This window comes from Cervus elaphus, chromosome 21, assembly GCF_910594005.1.
Source record: "Cervus elaphus chromosome 21, mCerEla1.1, whole genome shotgun sequence".
In the NCBI taxonomy this organism is placed as follows: domain Eukaryota; kingdom Metazoa; phylum Chordata; class Mammalia; order Artiodactyla; family Cervidae; genus Cervus; species Cervus elaphus.
The window spans coordinates 60,782,854-60,803,419 of record NC_057835.1 but is presented as its reverse complement, the minus strand read 5'-3'; the positions used below and the strand labels follow the sequence as shown (position 1 = coordinate 60,803,419).

At 35.2% G+C, this 20,566-nt stretch overlaps 1 protein-coding gene across 2 annotated transcripts in view; it reads left to right on the top strand.

Annotated features, from left to right (window-relative positions):
- Window positions 1–20,566, top strand: part of ZFPM2 (zinc finger protein, FOG family member 2) — a 502,740-nt gene that overhangs the window by 103,402 nt on the left and 378,772 nt on the right. For both annotated transcript variants that reach the window (XM_043880290.1, XM_043880291.1), the window contains exon 3: window positions 18,356–18,457. In XM_043880290.1, the coding sequence (XP_043736225.1) occupies window positions 18,356–18,457 (102 nt within the window). The remainder of the gene's footprint in view (window positions 1–18,355; window positions 18,458–20,566) is intronic.

Here is a 20,566-nt window from a genome sequence, read left to right as displayed (position 1 = left end):
TTTGTCATCTTTAAATGTGTAGAATTTTTAATCATATGAATCTAAAGCCTAAATATTCACAACTAAAATGGAAAAGATCACTTTAATAAAACCTTGTTCTAGTCATAGGGGCCTAACATTTCAATCTGACAATTCTATTGATTCCTTTTTCACTTTATACTTTGGGTTAGTTGCATATTTCATGTTTTTGTTTTTCATCTTTGAAATGAATCAAATGAACTGTGTTTATAAAAAGATGCTATTTCAAAGTTGCTTTGATCCTCTTAGATTTTAAGAAATTTAGCAAGTGTAAAGCACTGCTTTCAATGTGCATCATCCTCTTTGGTGCAGTGAGTTTAAATCATTTGGCATCTTGCCTTACCGTATCTCAGAGAGGAAGGAAACAAGCAAGAATTATTTCCTTGAATTTACAGATGACGAAGACATCAAGGCTGGGTCCATAAGTGCTGCACATTTCCTGTGGCACTGAAGTATTTGCTTCAGTGCCTTTTTTTCTGCCTTTGTTCTGGCTTACAGAATAAACATGGAAGAACATCAGTGTTGGCTTAGAGCTAAGCAAACTAGTATAAATTGAAATACAGGTGGTCTGGAAAGCAACCTGCGGAGCTTTTAGTTACGTCACGGCTGGCAGGTGGGGACTCATATATATTAGCAATTCTTGGACCAACTCAGAGACAGTAAGTTTTATAGTGGAGGTAATATTAAAGCAGCTCTAAAACTGGCTTACTATTATTAATTATTTGGAAGATGGTTTCCTCACTGAAATATTCAAGTTTGTTAATGACTAAAGTAGATAAACCTGTCTTGGGATACATTCAAGGAGGATGTCACAGGGTAAGTGAACAGGCAGAAAATTGCCAGGCCAGTATCATTAGGCTGTTAGAAAATGATGTTGTCAACAAGCAAACAAGCAACCAACCACAAACCTCTGAAGAAACTATGTATTAGTGAACTTTGAATTATCAATAGTGATTTTCTGAAAAAGTTAACCAAGTTAACAAACTGGTCCCTGATGGCATCATCTCTGAACAAAGTCTGAAAGGGAAAATAATGTCATTAAAGTTGATTTTGAAAGAAAGGCAAGCCTTTCTTATAGTCCTACTATCTAGATACAGAGAATGATCAGAGAGGTCACTGGGTGCAGTGTTTTATTTGAAGAGATGAATTAATGTTGGAGCTCTTCAATCTGGAAGAGTTAGGGTTGAAAAAAGGGAGCTTAATGGAAATCCATAAAATAAGAAAACAGATACAATGTAACAATGGGCATTCTCACCACATTCAAAAACATTTGACCCAGGTAATGTGCAGAAAGTAAAGGTCGTGTTTCTGTATTTAAAAACCTTTAGAATAGCAAAATGCAAAACATATTGAAGAAAATAGAATAAAGTCTGAGTTACTCAGACTTGGATTTAGCTCTAGCCCCAGAAGTTATTAATACCAAAGCAAAACCAAACATAAACAGATAATTAGGTTGGCAGAAGCTTCCAGTTCAGTTCCATAGACTGAATTCAGTACAACTCAACTTATATGTTAGGCATCTGCTATGTGTCGGACCCTTTTCTTGGTTCTGGGGATGCAACAATAGATGAAAGTCCATCCCCACTCTTGAGAGAGAGATAAACTCACATTGTATAATATAATGGGTGATGCTGAACATCATGAAGAAAAACAGCCCAGGTGGGGATGAGAAAATGCCACTGTGGGTGGGGTGTGTGTGTGTGTGTGTGTGTGTGTGTGTGTGGGTGTGTGTGTGTGGGTGTGTGTGTGTGTGTGGGTGTGTGTGTGTGTGTGTGTGTGTGTGTGTGTGTGTGTGTGTGTGTGGCGTGTGCTGCACACTGCCTTATACAGGTGATGGTAGGATAGCCCAGGTGGGGATGAGAAAATGCCACTGTGGGTGGGGTGTGTGTGTGTGTGTGTGTGTGTGTGTGTGTGTGTGTGTGTGTGTGTGTGTGTGTGTGTGTGTGTGGTGTGCTGCATACTGCCTTATACAGGTGATGGTAGGATAGGTGAACTTTGAGTGGAGACCTGATGGTAGGATAGGTGAACTTTGAGTGGAGACCTGAGGGAAGGGAGTGAGCTTCTGGTCCTCCAGGATCAAGCTGACTGTACCTGCGAGGCTAGTGTTGCAGCAAGCCAGAGGAGGACAGCAGAGAGCTGGGGGGACATAGGAGAGGTATGGCCATACCTGTGGAATTGACATCTCTAGGAATCTCTGGGGTTCTTATTGCGGTGGACGGCTTGGGTAAGCCGCAGAGGAGAGCTGAGGTATAACTGAGAGAAAGGCATGATCAGACATAGTTTGTATAGTTTGTATCTACCTAGAGAAGAAAGGGCTGCGGAAAGGACAAGTGAAAGCAGGAAATGGAAGCAAGGAAGTTGGGGAAGCTGTCAGGAGATACAGATAACTCCAACTGGAATCATCCCTTTTAGCCACAGTCTTGATGAGACTCCATCTGTAGCTCATTAATGCAGTTTCCGGAAGAACAGTTTAGGGGTGTTTGAGGCTAATGAGTCTCTTTGCTCCCTTCCACAACACCAGAGCTGAGTATATGTTCTCTATAAATTTTCACATCCTTGACTCAGAAAGACAGAGCAGGAGGCATGAAAATCAGAATAATTTCATCACTGTACTTAGCTATTTCTGCCAATATCTTTCCAGACGCATGGGAATGTTCCTCTCCCCCAACTCTTGCCTTTCTTTCCATGGTATGTGTCATTTTGTAGCTTTGTTCAAAATTTAAGAACAGAGGAAAAGCAGTATTTCTTTTTGGACTGTAATCAGTTAAAGCCTCGATTATTGGCTTTTGTTATCCCCCACCCCCCATGTCAAGGTAAAGCAACAAAAATATTATCTTAGATTCTTCATACTAGAAGAAGAGCAAAAACACAGTTTCATAAAGATTTGGTTAGGGGAGTAGTAATTGCTTGTTTTTCACTTGATTCAGTGTCAAACATTCATGCTATTTTATTTCCTGTTTTCTTTTTTACTTTTCATTTTGTTATTATTTTAGTTCAGAAAGTCTGTTTACATATAGTTCATAAACGCTTTTCAGTCAGTTTGGTTTCTTTCTTCCTCATTTGTGCTTTTAATGACATGTTTTTGCCTCCTCTGATGCTTGGGCAACTGGAATCAGAATCTGCAAAAGGCAGCTCTACCATAATCACTTTGAGTTTAGTAAGGAAGGAGATCTTTACAGGCAACTTTGTTCCTTTTTTCTTAACGGGATTAAGAAGCTGAGCTTTTAAAATTCTTGCATATAACATTGACATTTCCAGGGTGTGTTTGGACCAGGGAGTTCAAAGAGAAGGAATAAAAAAGAAAAGCCAATATGACTTTGTTTTTTACCTTGCTGGAGGAGCTGTTTGTGCAAATCGCCTATAAGCTTATTGACCTGAATCTTTGACTCCTTGTTTTCTCTGGATTTGGCTGGAGTGGAGACACTGATGGAGCCCTGATAGAGCTGATTGAACAGCCCCCAGCTTTGCTTGGCACAGACCTCCTTTCCCTTCTCCTCCACTTCCCCCTCCCTCCACATGACATTATTGTTCCTTGGCAAACCCTCTGTTTTTCTGGATCCAGTACTCCTTTTTTAAAAAATTTATTTTAAAATCATTAAATTTTTCTTGCATAACTCATCCAACCATGCAAAATGGAAAGTAGTTTTTCTTTTTAGAATACAGAAATAGAGGCTATCATGGTGTCCTATTTGTATTTTTATCTTGTAAGATTGGAAAAAGGAAGAAATACCTTACGACATTGTGGTATCACTCTTCTGGCCATATTAAAATCCCGAAACATATTTTTTATTTGAAATCAGTTTGATTTTTTCCTTAAGCCACAATTATTGGGAAAAAAATGAAGAAGCATTTGAAGGCAATTTGTGCTTTCAGGGGAGTTAACATTTTCTCATTTTTGGGGAACCAGAGGGTGTTCAAATTTTGTCCAAGGCTTAGTATTTCATTTGTAAGAATCAGATCAGGCTTTATCTGTTTACCTCATCTTTGATCCCAGTTATATCATTATGAAAATTTCAATAAAATTAACATGATTGATTTTACAGAATGTTGAAATGAGTCATGATGATATCATTTATATGAATCTTGTATGATAATATATGCTAAGTTTTTGCATGTGATAAACTTAATTCATTGTTTTTTCTGTAAGCAAACCATTAACAGATCTCCATTGTGCAATCTACTAAAGGCATTTTTTAGATATAGTAAAACTTGATAAATATGTAATTACATAATTATAATTTATGAAAAAATTTCATGTTGTAATACAGCATATTTTATTCTGCTTCTACCTGACTTTTTATCAAGAGATAGATGTTTGCCTGTTTTGTTTATATCTTTATTTTTTATCAACATCATTATTGTTAACAATAAAAACTGAGATCAATATAAAACCATATTTAATCATTTAGAGATGTTGTCTTTTTGATTTTGTTTCTGCAAGTGAAAGACCTGTAAAATTTAGTGTAAGTTTGTTGTTCTCCCTATAATGTTGAAACTCAGGAGAAAAGAAAGAATTTATTTAATCTCCTATTATTTTATATATGTAAAACTAGGCATTTGTATATTAGAAGACATCTGAATTATAGATTGACTTTCTCCTTTTATCTAGATATTAAATTAATCACTGATTTTAGCTGAATACTATTAAGGAAAACTATATTTTAAGCTCTTTTATTGCTGTACTTTCTCAGTGATATTCTGGGTAGAATAAAGAGCCAGTGTTCCTTGAAGGAAGTAGATTCGTTCAAGTAGTAGTTATATAAGCAGTTATTCTAAATTTAAAAAGTATTTTTCAGTTTTAATTTGTTCAAATTAAAAAATATATATATATAAAACAATGCATGCAGATCTGCACTAGTGTGCCAATCATTTACATCTACTAACTCGATTTATTTTTCTATTCAAAGAAAATTACAAGTACGAATAGAATTAGGGAAGCTTGAGAAGCTAATTTATTTTAATCATATGGAATTAACATGGTTGACAACCTTGAATCCTACTGTTGGTCCCATAATAATTTGAGATAAAATGTTATCATTGTAGAGAAACTGATCTCTTGGAAGTAGCCATGTCTTTTCTGCTTTCTATTGCTAAACATCATAAATGATTTAAAAACATTTTCTTGGTTCTCTGCACTAGCATTTTTTAGGTTTAAATCAAGGAAGATTTTCAGAGCTTTTAATCTTCTAATATAAAATTCATAGTTTCTTGTTAGTATGTAAAATTTCTCACAATGTTTTGATTATCATTTGAGAAGCAACAGGCAGTATTAAAGCATTTGCCCTTCCATTGCCTGATGGGATAATCTTTACCTCTGGTAGTGCTAAACGTAGAATGTGTAAAGGGAAATGTGGAAAGCTGCCGTATGATGAATTTAATTACAGTAATATAGTCAGTCAGTTTTTTTGTTGTTCTTAAAAGGTCAAGTAAAAATAAATGAATGTGTTATACCAATGAAGCAAATACTGATAACGAATGTAGATTGCTGTTTCAGCTTCTTTTAGTAGTTCAATGAGATTCCAGAGATTGACACTGAGACTACATACCAATTATAATAATGGTAATAGCAACTTCCATTTGGTGACTGCTCCTAAAAGTCAGGCATCTTACTGTATATATATCGTTTCTAATCAACTTACTGTCCTGCAGGGTGGATGTTGTTTTCACCTGCAACCTCCAAAGCTTCAGTAACTTGGCCAAAAGTCACAAAATTACCAAAGTTTAATACCAAATTCAAACCTAGGTTATGGTAGTTATAAAGATAGAGAGCTATTTTTGTTTTCTGATGTCCATCATTATATAATCCTTATAGAAGGAGATGAGCACATCAGAAGAAGTCTGGACATGTGAAGTGTTAAACTCACTTTTTTGAGGTATTTTTAACACATTAGATATGATGTGTCAGTCAAGATAAGGATATATGTAAATACAAGAAACTTAAAAATGGTAAATAAATCTTTAGGGGAGTGCTTCAAAGATTTCTATTCTTTTGGTCCTCCTTTAAAGATTCTGTCCATATAAACCAATTTTCAGTAAGTAGAGTTGGCATTTCAGTAAAATGAGAGGGCTATATTGAAAGCTCTTTAGTCTCATTATACTAACTGGATGATTGTTACTCTGATTTGGTGGCATGAAATAAGCCACAATTTCTCATTGCTTGTTTCTTGTGAAGTTGTTTTCAGGTAATTCAAAAGACTGGGCACAAATCAAAATGTGTGTGCTTGGGCAGAAGTCAGTAATAAATAGCAATAATGTTTACAAATCCATCAAAACTATTTGAAAAGGAATTTCAGCCCTGTAAAAATCTTTGCAAAGTGAACCCTTTAAAACAGTTTGACCTTAACATAAAATAAGGCCAAATAAAAAGCGGAGAGAGGAAGGAAGGAAGAGGAGAAGAGAGCATTGTTTGCAGGGAAAGCTTGGGCCACTGTGAAAACTTTTCACTTTTCTGAAGGAAATGCAGTGCAGCAGATGGTAAGAGTGGAAGTGAGATAAACATAGGAACTGGAAAAATAAGCAATACATTCTAACAGGTTCTGTATCAAAGATCTGGAGAAGTAGAAAGATTAGACAAGAAACTGTTCTGAAACTTGACAGGGGCTGTATCTTACCAAGTCTTAAACGCACGTAGCGGAGATGGAAAGTGGAATTGCAGACAGTAGGCTGTGATTATATTTTTCTGACAGTGAGAAGGGAAGGTCTCTTTAAGGATTATGTTTAAAGATAGAGATTTATCTAGGTGGAAATCTATAGTATAGATGTATAAAACACTTCACTTCTCGGCTACCTGTTTAACAATGGGATTTGATGCAGCCTTTGTTCTTGTAGAATTAGCACAAGACACTGTAGTTTGGGCCTTAGATAATCTTTTCTTTTCTTTTTTTTTTTTTTTCCCAATTCTTTTTATGATCCAGGCTAGTTAACTAATACTGAAATCTATGTTACCTGTTTCTGGTTATGTAAGTGTTGGTATGTGTAAGTGCCTGTAAGTGACCACACGTATACAGAGGCAGAAAGGGAAATATATAAAAGAATGTTTTTATTTCTTAAAGATGCAGTCATCTAGTAAAGGAAGGAAAACGTATCTAAAAGTGAGAAAAGTGAATATATGTATATAAAGAGTAGAGGGAATGTTAAGTTTAGGCTCATTAAGGAAGCATCATATTCATTCTTAAGCTTCCTATGGCATTACACGTCATTCCTATATGGAAACTAATTCTCCAGCAAGGATCTGCCTCATTTAAGCCTGTGTTCTGTACTCCTGTATCTTGTCCTAGTGACTGACAGTGAAAGGGAATACCACAATACAGTAACTCAACAAGAAACAGTTCTATAAAAATATAGTGTTACTGACAATAAGAAAACAGGCTAATATCCTAAGGGAAACCCAATTTTTAGAAAAGAATGATGTTTTCTCTATAATACTGTCAGTTTGTGTTGGGGAACTTTTTAAGGTGCCCCCCCCCCACCAAAATCAGATCATTAGTAAAAGGAATGGATTTTGACAGTTTACGTAAAATGCATACCTTATCTTCATATTTATTGTCAAAATATTAAATCTACTCATATTCACCTTTTAAATTTATTTATCAATTGTTTAGTTAGTTTGATGTGGTATAACATAGCTTCAGAATTCCGCATTTCCTTCCTAATTCCTTCCTTTCCTGCACCTAATTTTGTAATTACAACTTTGTATTCTTTTTTTAAGGAGAGGCCTCTCCAACTGAATAAGCTTCAGGCCCCACAAGGCCTGAATCAACCTCTGTTAGTACCTTCAGTAATTATGGGTGATCTCATAGGAGATAGCACTGATCAAGAATGTTGTTTGCTTTCTACTTGCTAACTTTTGAAAAACCTTGAATAAGATTCCTAAAATTTCTTGGCATTTATGTAGATATCTGAATTTCAAATCTGCTATCATTCAGGATAAGTTTCCCCAAGCATAAAGAGAGTATAAATACACATGGAAACACTGTATTAAAACATTCTTCCATGTTTCTGAAAATCTAGGCAATGCTCTGGATGCTGTCTCTATTTTCCTTGTGTTATCATTAGCCAAGGACCTCTTGCTGGCCGTGAGGGAGGAGATGCTATGGGAAGACCTTGTGGTGAAAGGAGTTTGAATGGATCTCTTGATAACATGGGCTTCCCCGGTGGTTCAGATGGTTAAGAGTCTGCCTGCACTTTGGGAGACCTGGGTTCAGTCCCTGGGTTGGGAAGATCCCCTAGAGAAGAGAACAGCTACCCACTCCAGTATTCTGGCCTGGAGAATTCCATGGACAGAGGAGCCTGGCAGGCTACAGTCCATGGGTCACAAAGAGTCGGACACAACTGAGAGACTTTGACTTCACTTGATAACACACTGAGACCATCCCTAGTTGTGGAAGCTGATTATGGATTTGAGTTTGGAGAAGGCTGATGTAACCTAGAATACTTCCCCATGTCCCCAGATATGAAAACTTCATTAGGATTACATTCAGCTGTAAGAATAGGTTCCTGAAAGTTCCCTAGGACTCTTCCACTTATAATCCATTGTCGAAAATTTATTTTTAACTTTAAGGAGCGGCCCACCTCATGAGAAGAGAAGGTGGGAATGTGTTGTTCATTATCAGGTGACCACATGCCCACCTGTATGTTCTGTTACTGTGGAGCATTTTCAGCTTCAACGGGCATTGTTTTTGTCTTTGCTTGATTATTGGGATAATGAATAACTCAAAGCATTGTGGCAGTTATTTCTTACCACATGCATATTTTTTTCCAATCCAGTAAATATTTATTGAACACCTGCTATATCAGACATTTGGGGCCATGCTGTGATTACCATGTGAATAAATGCAGGGAAGCTCTTGGCTATTTTGGAATTTACATTCTAGTGAGGAGGCCGACATTAATAAAATAATCACAGAAGTGGTACACGGTGGTTTGAAAGAGTGAGGAAGGTTAAAGTGTTCTTAAGAATATGACACTTTAGTTGCTATCTAATGCTAAATTACTTATGTAAAAAGAAGTAATAGGGTTCCAAGTTAGAGGGGCAGCATGACAAGAGACTGGTGAACATGCAGATTGTGGTGGAACCACAGTGGGACTTGACCCAGGAGAGAGATGTATGGGCCAGAGAGATCAGGAAGAACAATGATCATAGGGTGAAGGACGGGAAATAATGAGCGGAAGCATAAGACAGGGAGATAAATACTTTGAAAATGAAGCATTACAGGCAAATCTGAGCTTCCCGTATACATGGTAGAGAGAGAAAATGAAAGAGAAATGAAAGAGTAAGATATATATAATTTCAGTGGTCAAGCAGTAGAAAAAAACAGGGTTTATCAGAAGAAATAAATGTTATCCCCTATTTGTGAGCTCTGAGAGTCATTTATCATCATTAGGGTATTTGAACTACGGTTAGATAAAGGGCGTTTAGATAGGGACCAAAGTTTTTGTTAGCTGCTGTCCCACGGTATGCGTTCTCCATTGGTCTTGGCTTTTTGGGTGTGTGGCGTGAGTAAAGTCTTAATTATAATGAGTAAATTATGTTGTGGAGATGGAACACTGTGGTAATGAGTGATTGCTTATGACTCATATTCCTCCATGGATTATGAGAAAGGAGAAGCCTCTCTGGAGTGAATTGTTAAACAGGAAAGAATAAACAATTAGATTGTATGGAAAATGGTATTCAAAGGTCATAAGTTTCTCAAATTGGTCTGATCTTTCTGTGTAGACGAGGTTTACTTGTCAGGGAGACAGTTGTAGAGACTGTGAGCTTTGGTTTTACTTTTTGTTGTTGATGATGGCGATGGTGATGATGGCGATGGTGATGTTGGTGATGATGACGGTGATGATGTTGATGCTGGTGAGGATGATGATTTCCTGAAGGGAATGCTGGGTTTGAAGCTTGAAGACTGAGGCCAGAAAACTGAAAGCTAATGGTCTCTTGATGGCCGAACAACAGATCCCTGAATAGGTCAGTTACAGTTCAGAGTATTATCATTTACAGACCATCAGGCCTTACTTTGTCTCCTCTTTGGAACAGAAATGGCTTAATTTTGTAGACTGCTCCTCTGAATGTAACATAGTAGTTGCAGTGACTTTTCCTTTTAGTTGCAGTGAGGGTTTTGTTGTTGTTGTTCCTTTGATTGGTTTGGTTTGAGGAGAAGCAGGGGAAGAGAAAATAAAACTTATTTAAATATAGACTTTGAAATGTGTATTTCAGAAATGTCTCTTAAAGTAAGATGCCTCCTCCACTTGCTTGTAAATTTTCTTGTGAGAAATAACAAGGAGTGAAATTTCTTGAATGATACAGTGCTGAGTATTTGCCTTATTTTATCTCATGTGGAAATTTCCCTTATGTTCCAAATCTTAAGTAAACTTAAACTTTTCACATAGAGGCTGATATTGATGTCAGGAATAAATATTCAGGACTGTAGAAAGAACTTATAAACCACTGTTCTTTCTTCCTAAGTTATCAATAATTTCAATGTGACTTTTATTTGATATAGTTACCATAAACATTAGTATCGTCAACAATTTTCCCTTACTAGCTATAATAAAATGCCACAAATATTACAGTAGTCATCTGTTGAATATAGAGATTGAGTTTCTTTTCAGAATAACAGACCTAGCCCTGGACCATTGTTATCAAACATTTAAGGATTGTTTCCTGATCTGGAGTCTAAAAATTTATAATCAAATAAATGTGGGTTCTGTTTTTTGATCTGTTTGATTCATACTCTGGGGTATGAAAAAGGCTATTATATAAGTTACAAGGAAATCACATGCATTTAAAAATGTTTGTGTACTGAATATAACTACCCAGAACACAGCAAAATCCTACATTTTCTTATATATTTATAGTAAGTCAAGGGGAACTTGAGACAGGCATGATTATAGGGATCCACAGAATAATGGATGTACTCTATTCAAACCATTGAAATGTTTAGATTTTATTTTTAGATACTAGCAAAAAAAGGGTAACAATTGAATGTTTTTATTTTTTGTCTCTGGAGATGTAACAGTGTCTGTAATTTGGCAATGTAGAGTTAATTTAACATGACACCTCTGTTTGGATAATCTATAACCAAACAATTGTTTTAAACCAAACAACATTGTGAGGCTATTAGGCAAAGCAAACACAAACTGAATCTTAAACTTAAATGTCCTCGCCCTTCAATACAAGCTGCAGTTTTCTGTTTTTGACTGTTACAGTCCTTTAACCAAAGCTATCTTGTCTGATGATAAAACCATAAGTGTATGAAGCTCACACATTTTTCATCTCTTTTATGACCTTATCTTTCATGAGCGGCTTCTGTGAAGGTATCCTAACTATAGGAAGCACCTGGAAAACATATGTGATATCTATTCTCTGATAAGCAGTTGTGAACAAGAAAGTAGATCTGTCACTTCTGAACTGTTCATTGTTAAAAAATACTTTGATGATTTAGCTGATTGCAAAATACATTATAGGGATGACTAACAGCTACAGTAACACTCCTAGTCAAGAAAGTTCAATAGTTACATTGTACAAGAATTTCTATAAGAGGTTAATATTGATAGGAACTACATGGATTAAAAGAGCAGGATTGAGAAAGGCTGTTTGCCTGCATGACTGCTTTCAAACACTGCTGCTATTTTCTGCGGAAAAAGTGACTGCCTCAGAACGTGGCAAGTCTTTAATTTCTACAGGAATGTCTAACTTTCAGTGAAAAGATATTTATTTGTGTTTTGAAATGATTTTTGCCTTGCAAATAGACCAATGCTTTTACCACCTTGCCAACAATACCTAATATGGAATCAAAAGACACCGTTTCATGTGTTCTAAAGACTATATTCTAGTGCATTTCCCTGAGTCATTTGTGGCGTGTTTTATCATGCTCAATAACACCTTCAATTTCCTCCTATAGGGCTTTCATTGATTCTGAGAACTAGACTAAGAAAAATGGAAGGGCCCACAAAATATGTATGATATCTTTTAAAAGAGCAACAAAAGAGTTTAATCTTGCAATGGAAAACCATTAACTGCATAGCCATAATTTCAGAAATACTGTAGATTTAGTTACCATTTGACATTTATTCCATTTCATCATTTTATGAATTGGTCTCTGGATGTATATAGTGGTTATCCCATTAAATGTGTTTGTGCTTTGCTAAAAATATACTGAAATTTCTATTTAAAAGCATGTGAATAAAGAATTTAGCAAGTAAATGAATGTATATCAAATGGATTTCTAGCTCTTTCTATAATACTCATCCTAGCATCCTTTTCTCTCCCTTTCCTCTTCCTACCAACAAAGCTTTTGAAGCAATATCTGAACAAATTTGTCATTATCTTAGCTATTAATTATTCATGCCATTTTTTCATAAGCTGCTCCAGAGTGCTGCTTTCAAACATATAAGAATCAAAAATGGATAAAAGTTTTAAAAAAAGATGGTCAATGAAGTCATTCCCATTCAAATCAAGAAGAGGCTGAAATTGGGTTAATATCAAAATAAAGTTCTATTTATAAATTTTCCATGAGAATAAATATTGATAGGAAAGAAGCAAGTCTCTATTGTGAAGGGAAAATACTGTTTCTTAAAGTAATTTAGAGATTTCATATTCGATTAAATTATTTTTTAATCATTTCATTTTTCATTAGTAAAAAGATTAAAAATGAATTAGGTGAAAACATTACCATAAAAATGAGAACTGGTTTCCTGAAATAAACTTAAATGATGAAGGGTTTAAAAGTTGAAAAATGTGACATATCTTAGTTATTAAATAGTGCTGAAAGCAATTAATTAGTAAATGTAATGATATTGCAATAGGTTATGCTAAAAAGTATAAAACCAAAATCTAATTTTCTAACTGCACAGTGAACAATGGTTATTGATTAAGCATCTCTGTATAATTTGATTTTAGCAAATTCTAAGTAAATAGTACACCTAAAATAAAAATGAAGAAACAAGGCTTATATATGATGAGGAGAAAGTAGCTATCTAATCACATCTTGCTGTCTTTGTTGTTAGACCTCCATTCAACTATAATATCCTAATGGGTTTGGATTATGGCCTTTGGAATTGGACTGACTTGGAATCAATTTTTGGCTCTGCTACTTAATAGCAGTGTGCTTGGGCATCTTCTCACATATCTGCCTATTGGTTTACTCTTCTGAAATATAGGGATAATAATGCATGGCAGAGTTGTTGATGTGATATGATGTTCATTTAACTAGTTTTGTGTGGTGCCTAAGAAATAGTAGCGATGTTTAAGTTCCAAACAGAATCTGAACTTTCTGACATGATCTCTTCTTTATTCATCTTTGTGATTTCAGTATTTGACACATAGCAGACATTGAGATAAATATAAATTTAATTCTGACCCATTTTGTTTCCTATATCCAAATATTAATATATCATTTCATATGATACTCTTATGCTTTTGGTCATTTTTCCCTTTTTGGGTTCTTTAAGAAAACACAAGTAATCAGTCAATGACTTTTATTCTTCTCACTCAGGATTTATTTTTATTAATGTGATGAGTATTGTACATTTAATCAGTTTCATAAATGGTTTAAAATAATTGTAAAATGTAATTTCTTTAGAGCTGTTAATTGTGTACTATCAGCTATTTTGAGTGCTTCTTTACTGAATACTTTGCAGTATTTATTTTCAGTTGTTTTCTAATTATATGTGCTGCATAATGAAACAAATTAGATCAAACTGTTCCATGAATCAGGATTACCAATACTGAGTATTGCTGCAGATGTTGGCCCAAGTTGAAATCTAAGTTCTACAGTTCTGATTTGGCAGTTAAGTGACATTTAATGAAGGCATTTTATTATATGAAATTACTAGATCAATCAAGCCCTTAATAGTTGCATGATAATATTTTCATTCTGAGTGATTTACTAAAGTTCTATGTGTATCAAGTGTCTGCTGAGATTTGTAGTCATCTTGCCATCTTTTTTTCCTAGTAGTTACTGATGAAAAGGATCATGGGTAAATTTGACCCATACTGAATGAGGGAAAGGACTTCATTCAGTCAACCATCAAACAGGAGGAATAGTTTTTGAATTGTCTCTTGTTAGCATCTTAAAACTCTGTCTGGATCCTATTTTTGCATCCCTGAAATGTCTTTAGTTTCACCACCTTCAAGCTGCCATTTTTCCTGCACAATAACTTAGCTACTATAATCTTTTTCTTTGGGGAAATGGTTCTCATTTTTAATCTGAAAAAAAAAAAATGGTTTTGAAACATGGAGCCCCTGGACGTGAAGCCTACAGAGTTCAGATTCATTTAAGATTATGCCTCCAAATTTCAGATATTTTATTGGTGCCTTTCTCTGGGAAGCTTCCACAACACCAAGTTTTCATTAAATGTCATGTCTCTGTGCTTCTGTCACCATGAGATCATTAATCGCATGAGGTTGCAGCCTGTACATTTGTCTCTGTCCTAATCTACAGGTTGTATAAGAGAAGGAACCATCTTTGTTTTATATTCTTAGTGCTCAGAGACTCAAAAGTAGTCTTTTAATCAGTTAACTAAGAATGCTTTCTATCACTTCTACCTAATAAAGACAGACATCCATAGATCTAAGTCAATTCTTTTAACTTCTAAGTGTTGTGGTTACTCTTCAATATATTCTTCCACACATACATGTTTCTCACTGTGTTTCTGAATACTTTTCCTTCCAAATATGTAATTTGCCAAATATAATATTTTAGAGTAGACTTAATTTCAGTCTCACAAAAAATTAGGTGAAGGGATGTCTGGGATGTGAGTTAAACTGTTATTACAGATTGAGTGAGGGAAAACTCAAGGACCACAGCTCTGACAAAGTGTGTTCATATAAAATAAATATGTGTTCATTACTGTGTTTGTGTTACATGATCATGTCAGTTTCCAGATGCTTCTCCGTCTTCAACAGGAAGGTAGAACTTCAAAATTAATTAGAAGGTTCTCCATGGTCAATGTCATTTCATGCTTTTGGTCTCGAGTTTCTATATCTTATATGATCTCATTTGGGATTATTCATGGACTGCCCTGGTTATTTTTGTCAGTGGCTACCTCTCTTATGCATGAGGCATGTCTCCTTATCTAGATTATACGGTTCTTAAGAGAAAGCTTTTTTTGTTGTTGTTTTTCATATATTTCATTGCATCTTCAAATATGTGCCTTGTCAATGTTAATTACTGATTGAATTTTGCATAGCACAGTGTTTTCAACAAGTAAAATACAGCAGTAAAAGTCAGGAAGATTTACTTCTCTCTGTGTATGTAGAATGATATAAATAATAACTGAATATAATACTTAACTTACCCAAGTAGTTCTGATGGAAATTTTACTCTCTGTTCTCTGGGTCCTTGGATGTGTGATTATTAACAGTGTAGTTTCATGCTTACTTGTTTATCCATCTCTCTGTGACTAAAATTCAACTGTTTTAAGCTGTACATGTCCTTTCTTCAACTAGTGGGATGGTGAGGGGGTAGGGAGGCAAGAAAGGATGTTTTGGAAAGAATGCCAAGCTGATAGGAGATTCAAATTTAACCCCTAACCTTTTACAAACGGATTTGGGTGGTCTACATGATGCCTCTCTGTGCTCCCCCATAACCCTACTGTTCTGCTTGTTAGGGAAAGGAGATGGCTGGGAAGCACTTATTGCTGAAGCCTGAGAACTCTTAGGGGAGATGCCTTATGTGGAAATAGATGTTGTAGCTCTAAGACTGTAGATAAGTTGCCCTATCTCTACATCACCTTGCTGATGGGTAAATTTGTCTCATTTGGGCTACATGTTCTCCAGAGTCCTCTGTGATGCTCACATCCCTGTTTCAAGATCACAAAATATGAGGAAAACGCTTAGAAGACATGGATGTTGTTTAAAATATATAGGTTGATGCTCTACTCTTCACTGTTGGTGGAGGGGGACATTTTCCTTTGGAGACTCCTCTGCGTCAGTGCCTGGAGTTAAACTTCCATTCAGTCTGTGGAAGAGCAAGGAAAATGTCACTCACCTAGGTGGTAGATTCTAGTGTGAATTATAATCCCCGTGAAAAATAGAGTGTCAGTAAAGTCAGTATCAATTCATTTCAATTGCTCAGTTGTGTCCAATTCTTTACGACCCCATGGACTGCAGCAGCCAGGCCTCCCTGTCCATCACCAACTCCTGGAGCTTGCTCAAACCCATGTCCATCGAGTTGGTGATGCCATCCTACCATCTCATCCTCTGTCGTCCCCTTCTCCTCCTGCCTTCAAACTTTCCCAGCATCAGGGTCTTTTTGAATGAGTCAGTTCTTTGCATCAGGTGGCCAAAGTATTATTGGAGCTTCAACTTCAGTATCAGCCCTTCCAATGAATATTCAGGACTGATTTCCTTTATGATTGACTGGTTTGATCTTGCAGTCCAAGGGACTCTCAAGAGTCTTCTCCAACACCACAGTTCAAAAGCATCAGTTCTTCAGCACTCAGCTTTCCCTAAACTGGGTCAGACATCCTGGTTGCACTACAGAAGATTTGGTGGTACAGGATATGGTTTTAAGTGACACTGACTTAGTTGGTAACAAAGTTTTCAGGTTTCTTAAATTCTTCCAATATACTAAAAGGCCATGGAGCCTCCTCATGTGTATAGGCTGAGAACCAGTCCTATTTGTGTCTGAGAAGTGAGAGCTGATCTCTAACCCTGATCTCCCAGTTGGTTGGTGCATCTGTGTCCTGTGTGACCTACGGAGCACAGAAGATTCAGACTGTTACCTTACTACTGAGCCTTGGGACATACATTTCTTTTGGCTCTTGGACCATGTCTTGCACTCTCACTGGTTATGAACTTGCTCTCTATAATGAGTTTTATGCTCCTTTCAAAAAGGTATTTTTCCGTATATATCCTACTATGCCTGCCATAGTTCCTTAAACCTGGTAGATGCTCAATAAACATTTTCTGGAGAGGATTTCATTTTGATAATACAGAAAAGAAGAGATAACTCACTTTTCAAAGAGCCTTCAGTTCCAGGCATGGAGTTTGGTGGTATGGGTATGTGTTTTATTCTTTGTTACCCACCAGAGGCAGTACTTCTCTATTAGGCAAATTAAGTTCAGCAGAGCTGTCACTGGATTTCTGCATTGTATTTCTTTACTTTTATTCTACTTTTTAAATGATGTATTTTTGTTAAGCTATATATAGAAGTAAATGTAAAATTTATGGAGTTTAAACTTCAAAACTAGTATTAACACCATACTACTGTCATTATAATAATAATTGTTTTCTGAAAATTTTGTATTTTCTAGGTTACTGTGAAAGATTTTAAAAATTCAATGTATAATTTATAACAATATAAATATTTAAGTACTATTAATATTAGTGATTTAACAACTGTGTGAAAAATAGTTATTGAATGCTTCAAAGGGCAAGCAATTTGACTTAAAAAATTTAGCATTATTAGATTCAAGGTTTAGTTTCCCTGTTTTTAATTTATATTCTTTTCTTGTCATCACATCACATTTCCTTGTTATTCTGTTTTCTGATTTCTGTTATCCTTATAAATAGGAATGTTTAATATTATTGTTTGCACTGTATTAAAGTCAGTTATTTTCCTTTAGAGCAGCAGTACTTTGTCACAGTATCATTTAAAATGAAGGGACTTACAAAATTAGACTTTTTGCTTTTAAAATGTGGTCATGTTAGTATGTTTCTCATTCTTTGCCATAAGTATATTTTGCTCAAAGTATATTACATTGTTTTTCTTTTTTATGTGAAATGAAGGCTTGATTTTGCAAACCAGCTGTACTTATTCAAGAACAAGTATAGGTTTATAGCTTCCTACATTGTGAAGACTTGAGTGACTGGCTCATCTTATATGATAATCATTCAATTATGACCTTTTTATACCCATTTTTAAAATAAATACAAACAAGTTTTAGTAAGCTTAATGATGGAGAAAAAGAAAATCTTCAAAATAACTCACTTTCAACCCAAACACAAATATGTCTTCTCTGCTGCATCTTGCCTTTATAAAAATGTAATTTGGAAGTAAGCAAGTTACAGTTTTCTGTATTGAAATCAGTATAAAGAATACATACGGATTTTCATTTTCTTCTTCTGTCTAATACTAATAATTCCAAATGAGAAATTTTATGGAAATGTCTTTAGTATTTATAGCAGTTTATTTATTTATGACTGATGTTGATTTTATTTATTATAAAGCCATAATAGTTATCAAAATGATTAATCATAGACCTGTGTTCAGTATAATGACCATGTATGTAACAATTATATAATTAGACATATGCTAAGGACATCCCTGTAGGAGGATTTGAAGGTCAAATAGAGGGCTTTGATCATGTCTCCTTCTCTCTGTATGTTGGTGTTTTCCAGGTGATGATGAAGGAGTCCAGGAGACAGCAGAATCAGATGGGGACACGCAGTCAGAGAAGCCAGGGCAACCTGCAGTTGAGACAGATGACTGGGATGGACCAGGTAGGACAAAAATGGAAAATCAACCATCTGTTGCTACTATCCACTTTTTTTTCCCCTTGAATTTGAATTAAATAATAAAACTCTTACACTCTCATCTCTGAGTTTAAAAAATATGTGTGTATATTTGTTACACAGAAGGCTGAATAAATAACATCATTTAAAGAAGATTTTATCTTTGGTAAACTGTAAAAACCAGTGTTACCTCTCCTTGAAGTTTTCATCTTTGTTTTCTTTCATATTAATGTAAGAATTTAGTCAATTCTACTTGCATTTTCTTTGAACAGATACTTTATGCCATATCCATTCTTTAAACTGGGCATACTTTTAAAGCTTCAAACAATAACAGTACTCCAAAGAAATTCATTTAGTTTAGTCATGTTGTAAGTTATAGATTCAGTCACAGTATGTGTTTAGAAGTTTAGAAAATATTAACAGATACTCCCCTTTGATTCAAGGTTTTGGTAACATTTTCACTTTTACAAATGAAAAATAAATTCAGTTTTAAAGACCTTGATATTTAATTATTTCAAGAAAAAGAAAAACTAACTTAAAATACTCTAAAACACCAGCATCATTTTATAAAAGTATATAGTTATAAGAACCCTGTGGATAAAAAAACCTTTATGCCAACTTTATTTGGTGCCAACTAATTTGCAGTTTATGGTATATTTATAAATGGAGACTATTATGTCATAGCGCTTAAGGATATACACGAGTTTTAAAATAGTTTTAGCCATAATTTCCAAAGCAGTAACATTTTTCATTAAGAAAGATCCCTATATTTCAATCACATTTTCACCCTTGCATGACTTTGCAAATTGCTCTCTGTTGTGCATGAAGAAGAGAGGAACTCCAGTGGTAATTTTCTGAAACCAGCAGCTGGAAAATGCAAACAAAAATGAAGATACAGTATATCTGATTATTATGATGTCATTTCTAATGTTATTTATGACATATGCAAATGTTTGTATTATGTATACTATAGCATAGTGTTACACAAGATTTTAGATCAAAATGTATTATATTTAAAGTACTATAGTACCAAATTTTAAGCATTTGAAAGAAAATGTGGACATCTGGCATTTTCACCTTATCACATAATACTTCTGTCTCAATATAGGTAAGAATTCCCTTGATTAAAAAAAATAAGAAAAAAACTTTGGAAAAAAGTTTTTGTCCTTGGAGATTCCATTTAACTTAAAAAATGTAGTCAACTTTATGTTGTATGGTTGTTCATTCATGGAATTAAGTATGTATTGGCTACTTAGAAGACTTTTTACATTTAGATTAAATGGCCTTTTTAATATGCCTACCTGCAAAGGGTACATTCTGGATTCTCTCAAAGGGGCAAACTTGGAGGTGGCTGGTTTTCCTCCTCGCTCAAGTCTGGGGCCCACAGTGTTCCCAATGACTTGGAAGTATGTAAGTGAATTTCAAAGGGGTAGTGAATTATTAATCACTTACTGAACACCCAATGGTACCTTTTTCAGGAATGTTTTCCAGAAATAAAGTCACATGTTAGGTAAAAAAGGAGGGGAGCAAGGGTAAAGCATGATAAGATTTTTCACATTTGAGTTATTTAATGTACTTAATGTATCTGGTTTTATTCAGTTGATATCAGTGAAAATGTATATACTCTTTCTGTGGTACATTTGAATATGCAAAAACTTTAAAGGAAAAATGTGCACCTCCAAGCAGGTATACCTAGAGGAAATCCATCCTTTGTATGTTGTAAAATCAGTAACACATTTTTCCCTATAGGTGTTCTGAAAAATAAAGGGGAGTTTATTATTTTGACATCCTCTGATTAATGAAGTTGATTCATAACAAAAGATTACCTATTGGACATGTATCTTTTAAGGTATAACATTCATTGCTTTCCTCCAATCAGGAGGAACTATACAGGATGTTTCTGGACTTTTCCTTTTGCATGAATAGTGATTACATCAGCCATGCTCACGCTCAGTTGTTCAGTCATGTCTTGACTCTGCAACCCCTTGGACTGTAGGCCGCCAGGCTCCTCTGTCCATGAGATTTTCCAGGCAAGAATACTGGAGTGGGTTGCCGTTTCCTTCTCCAGGGGATCTTCCCAACTCACGGATTAAATCC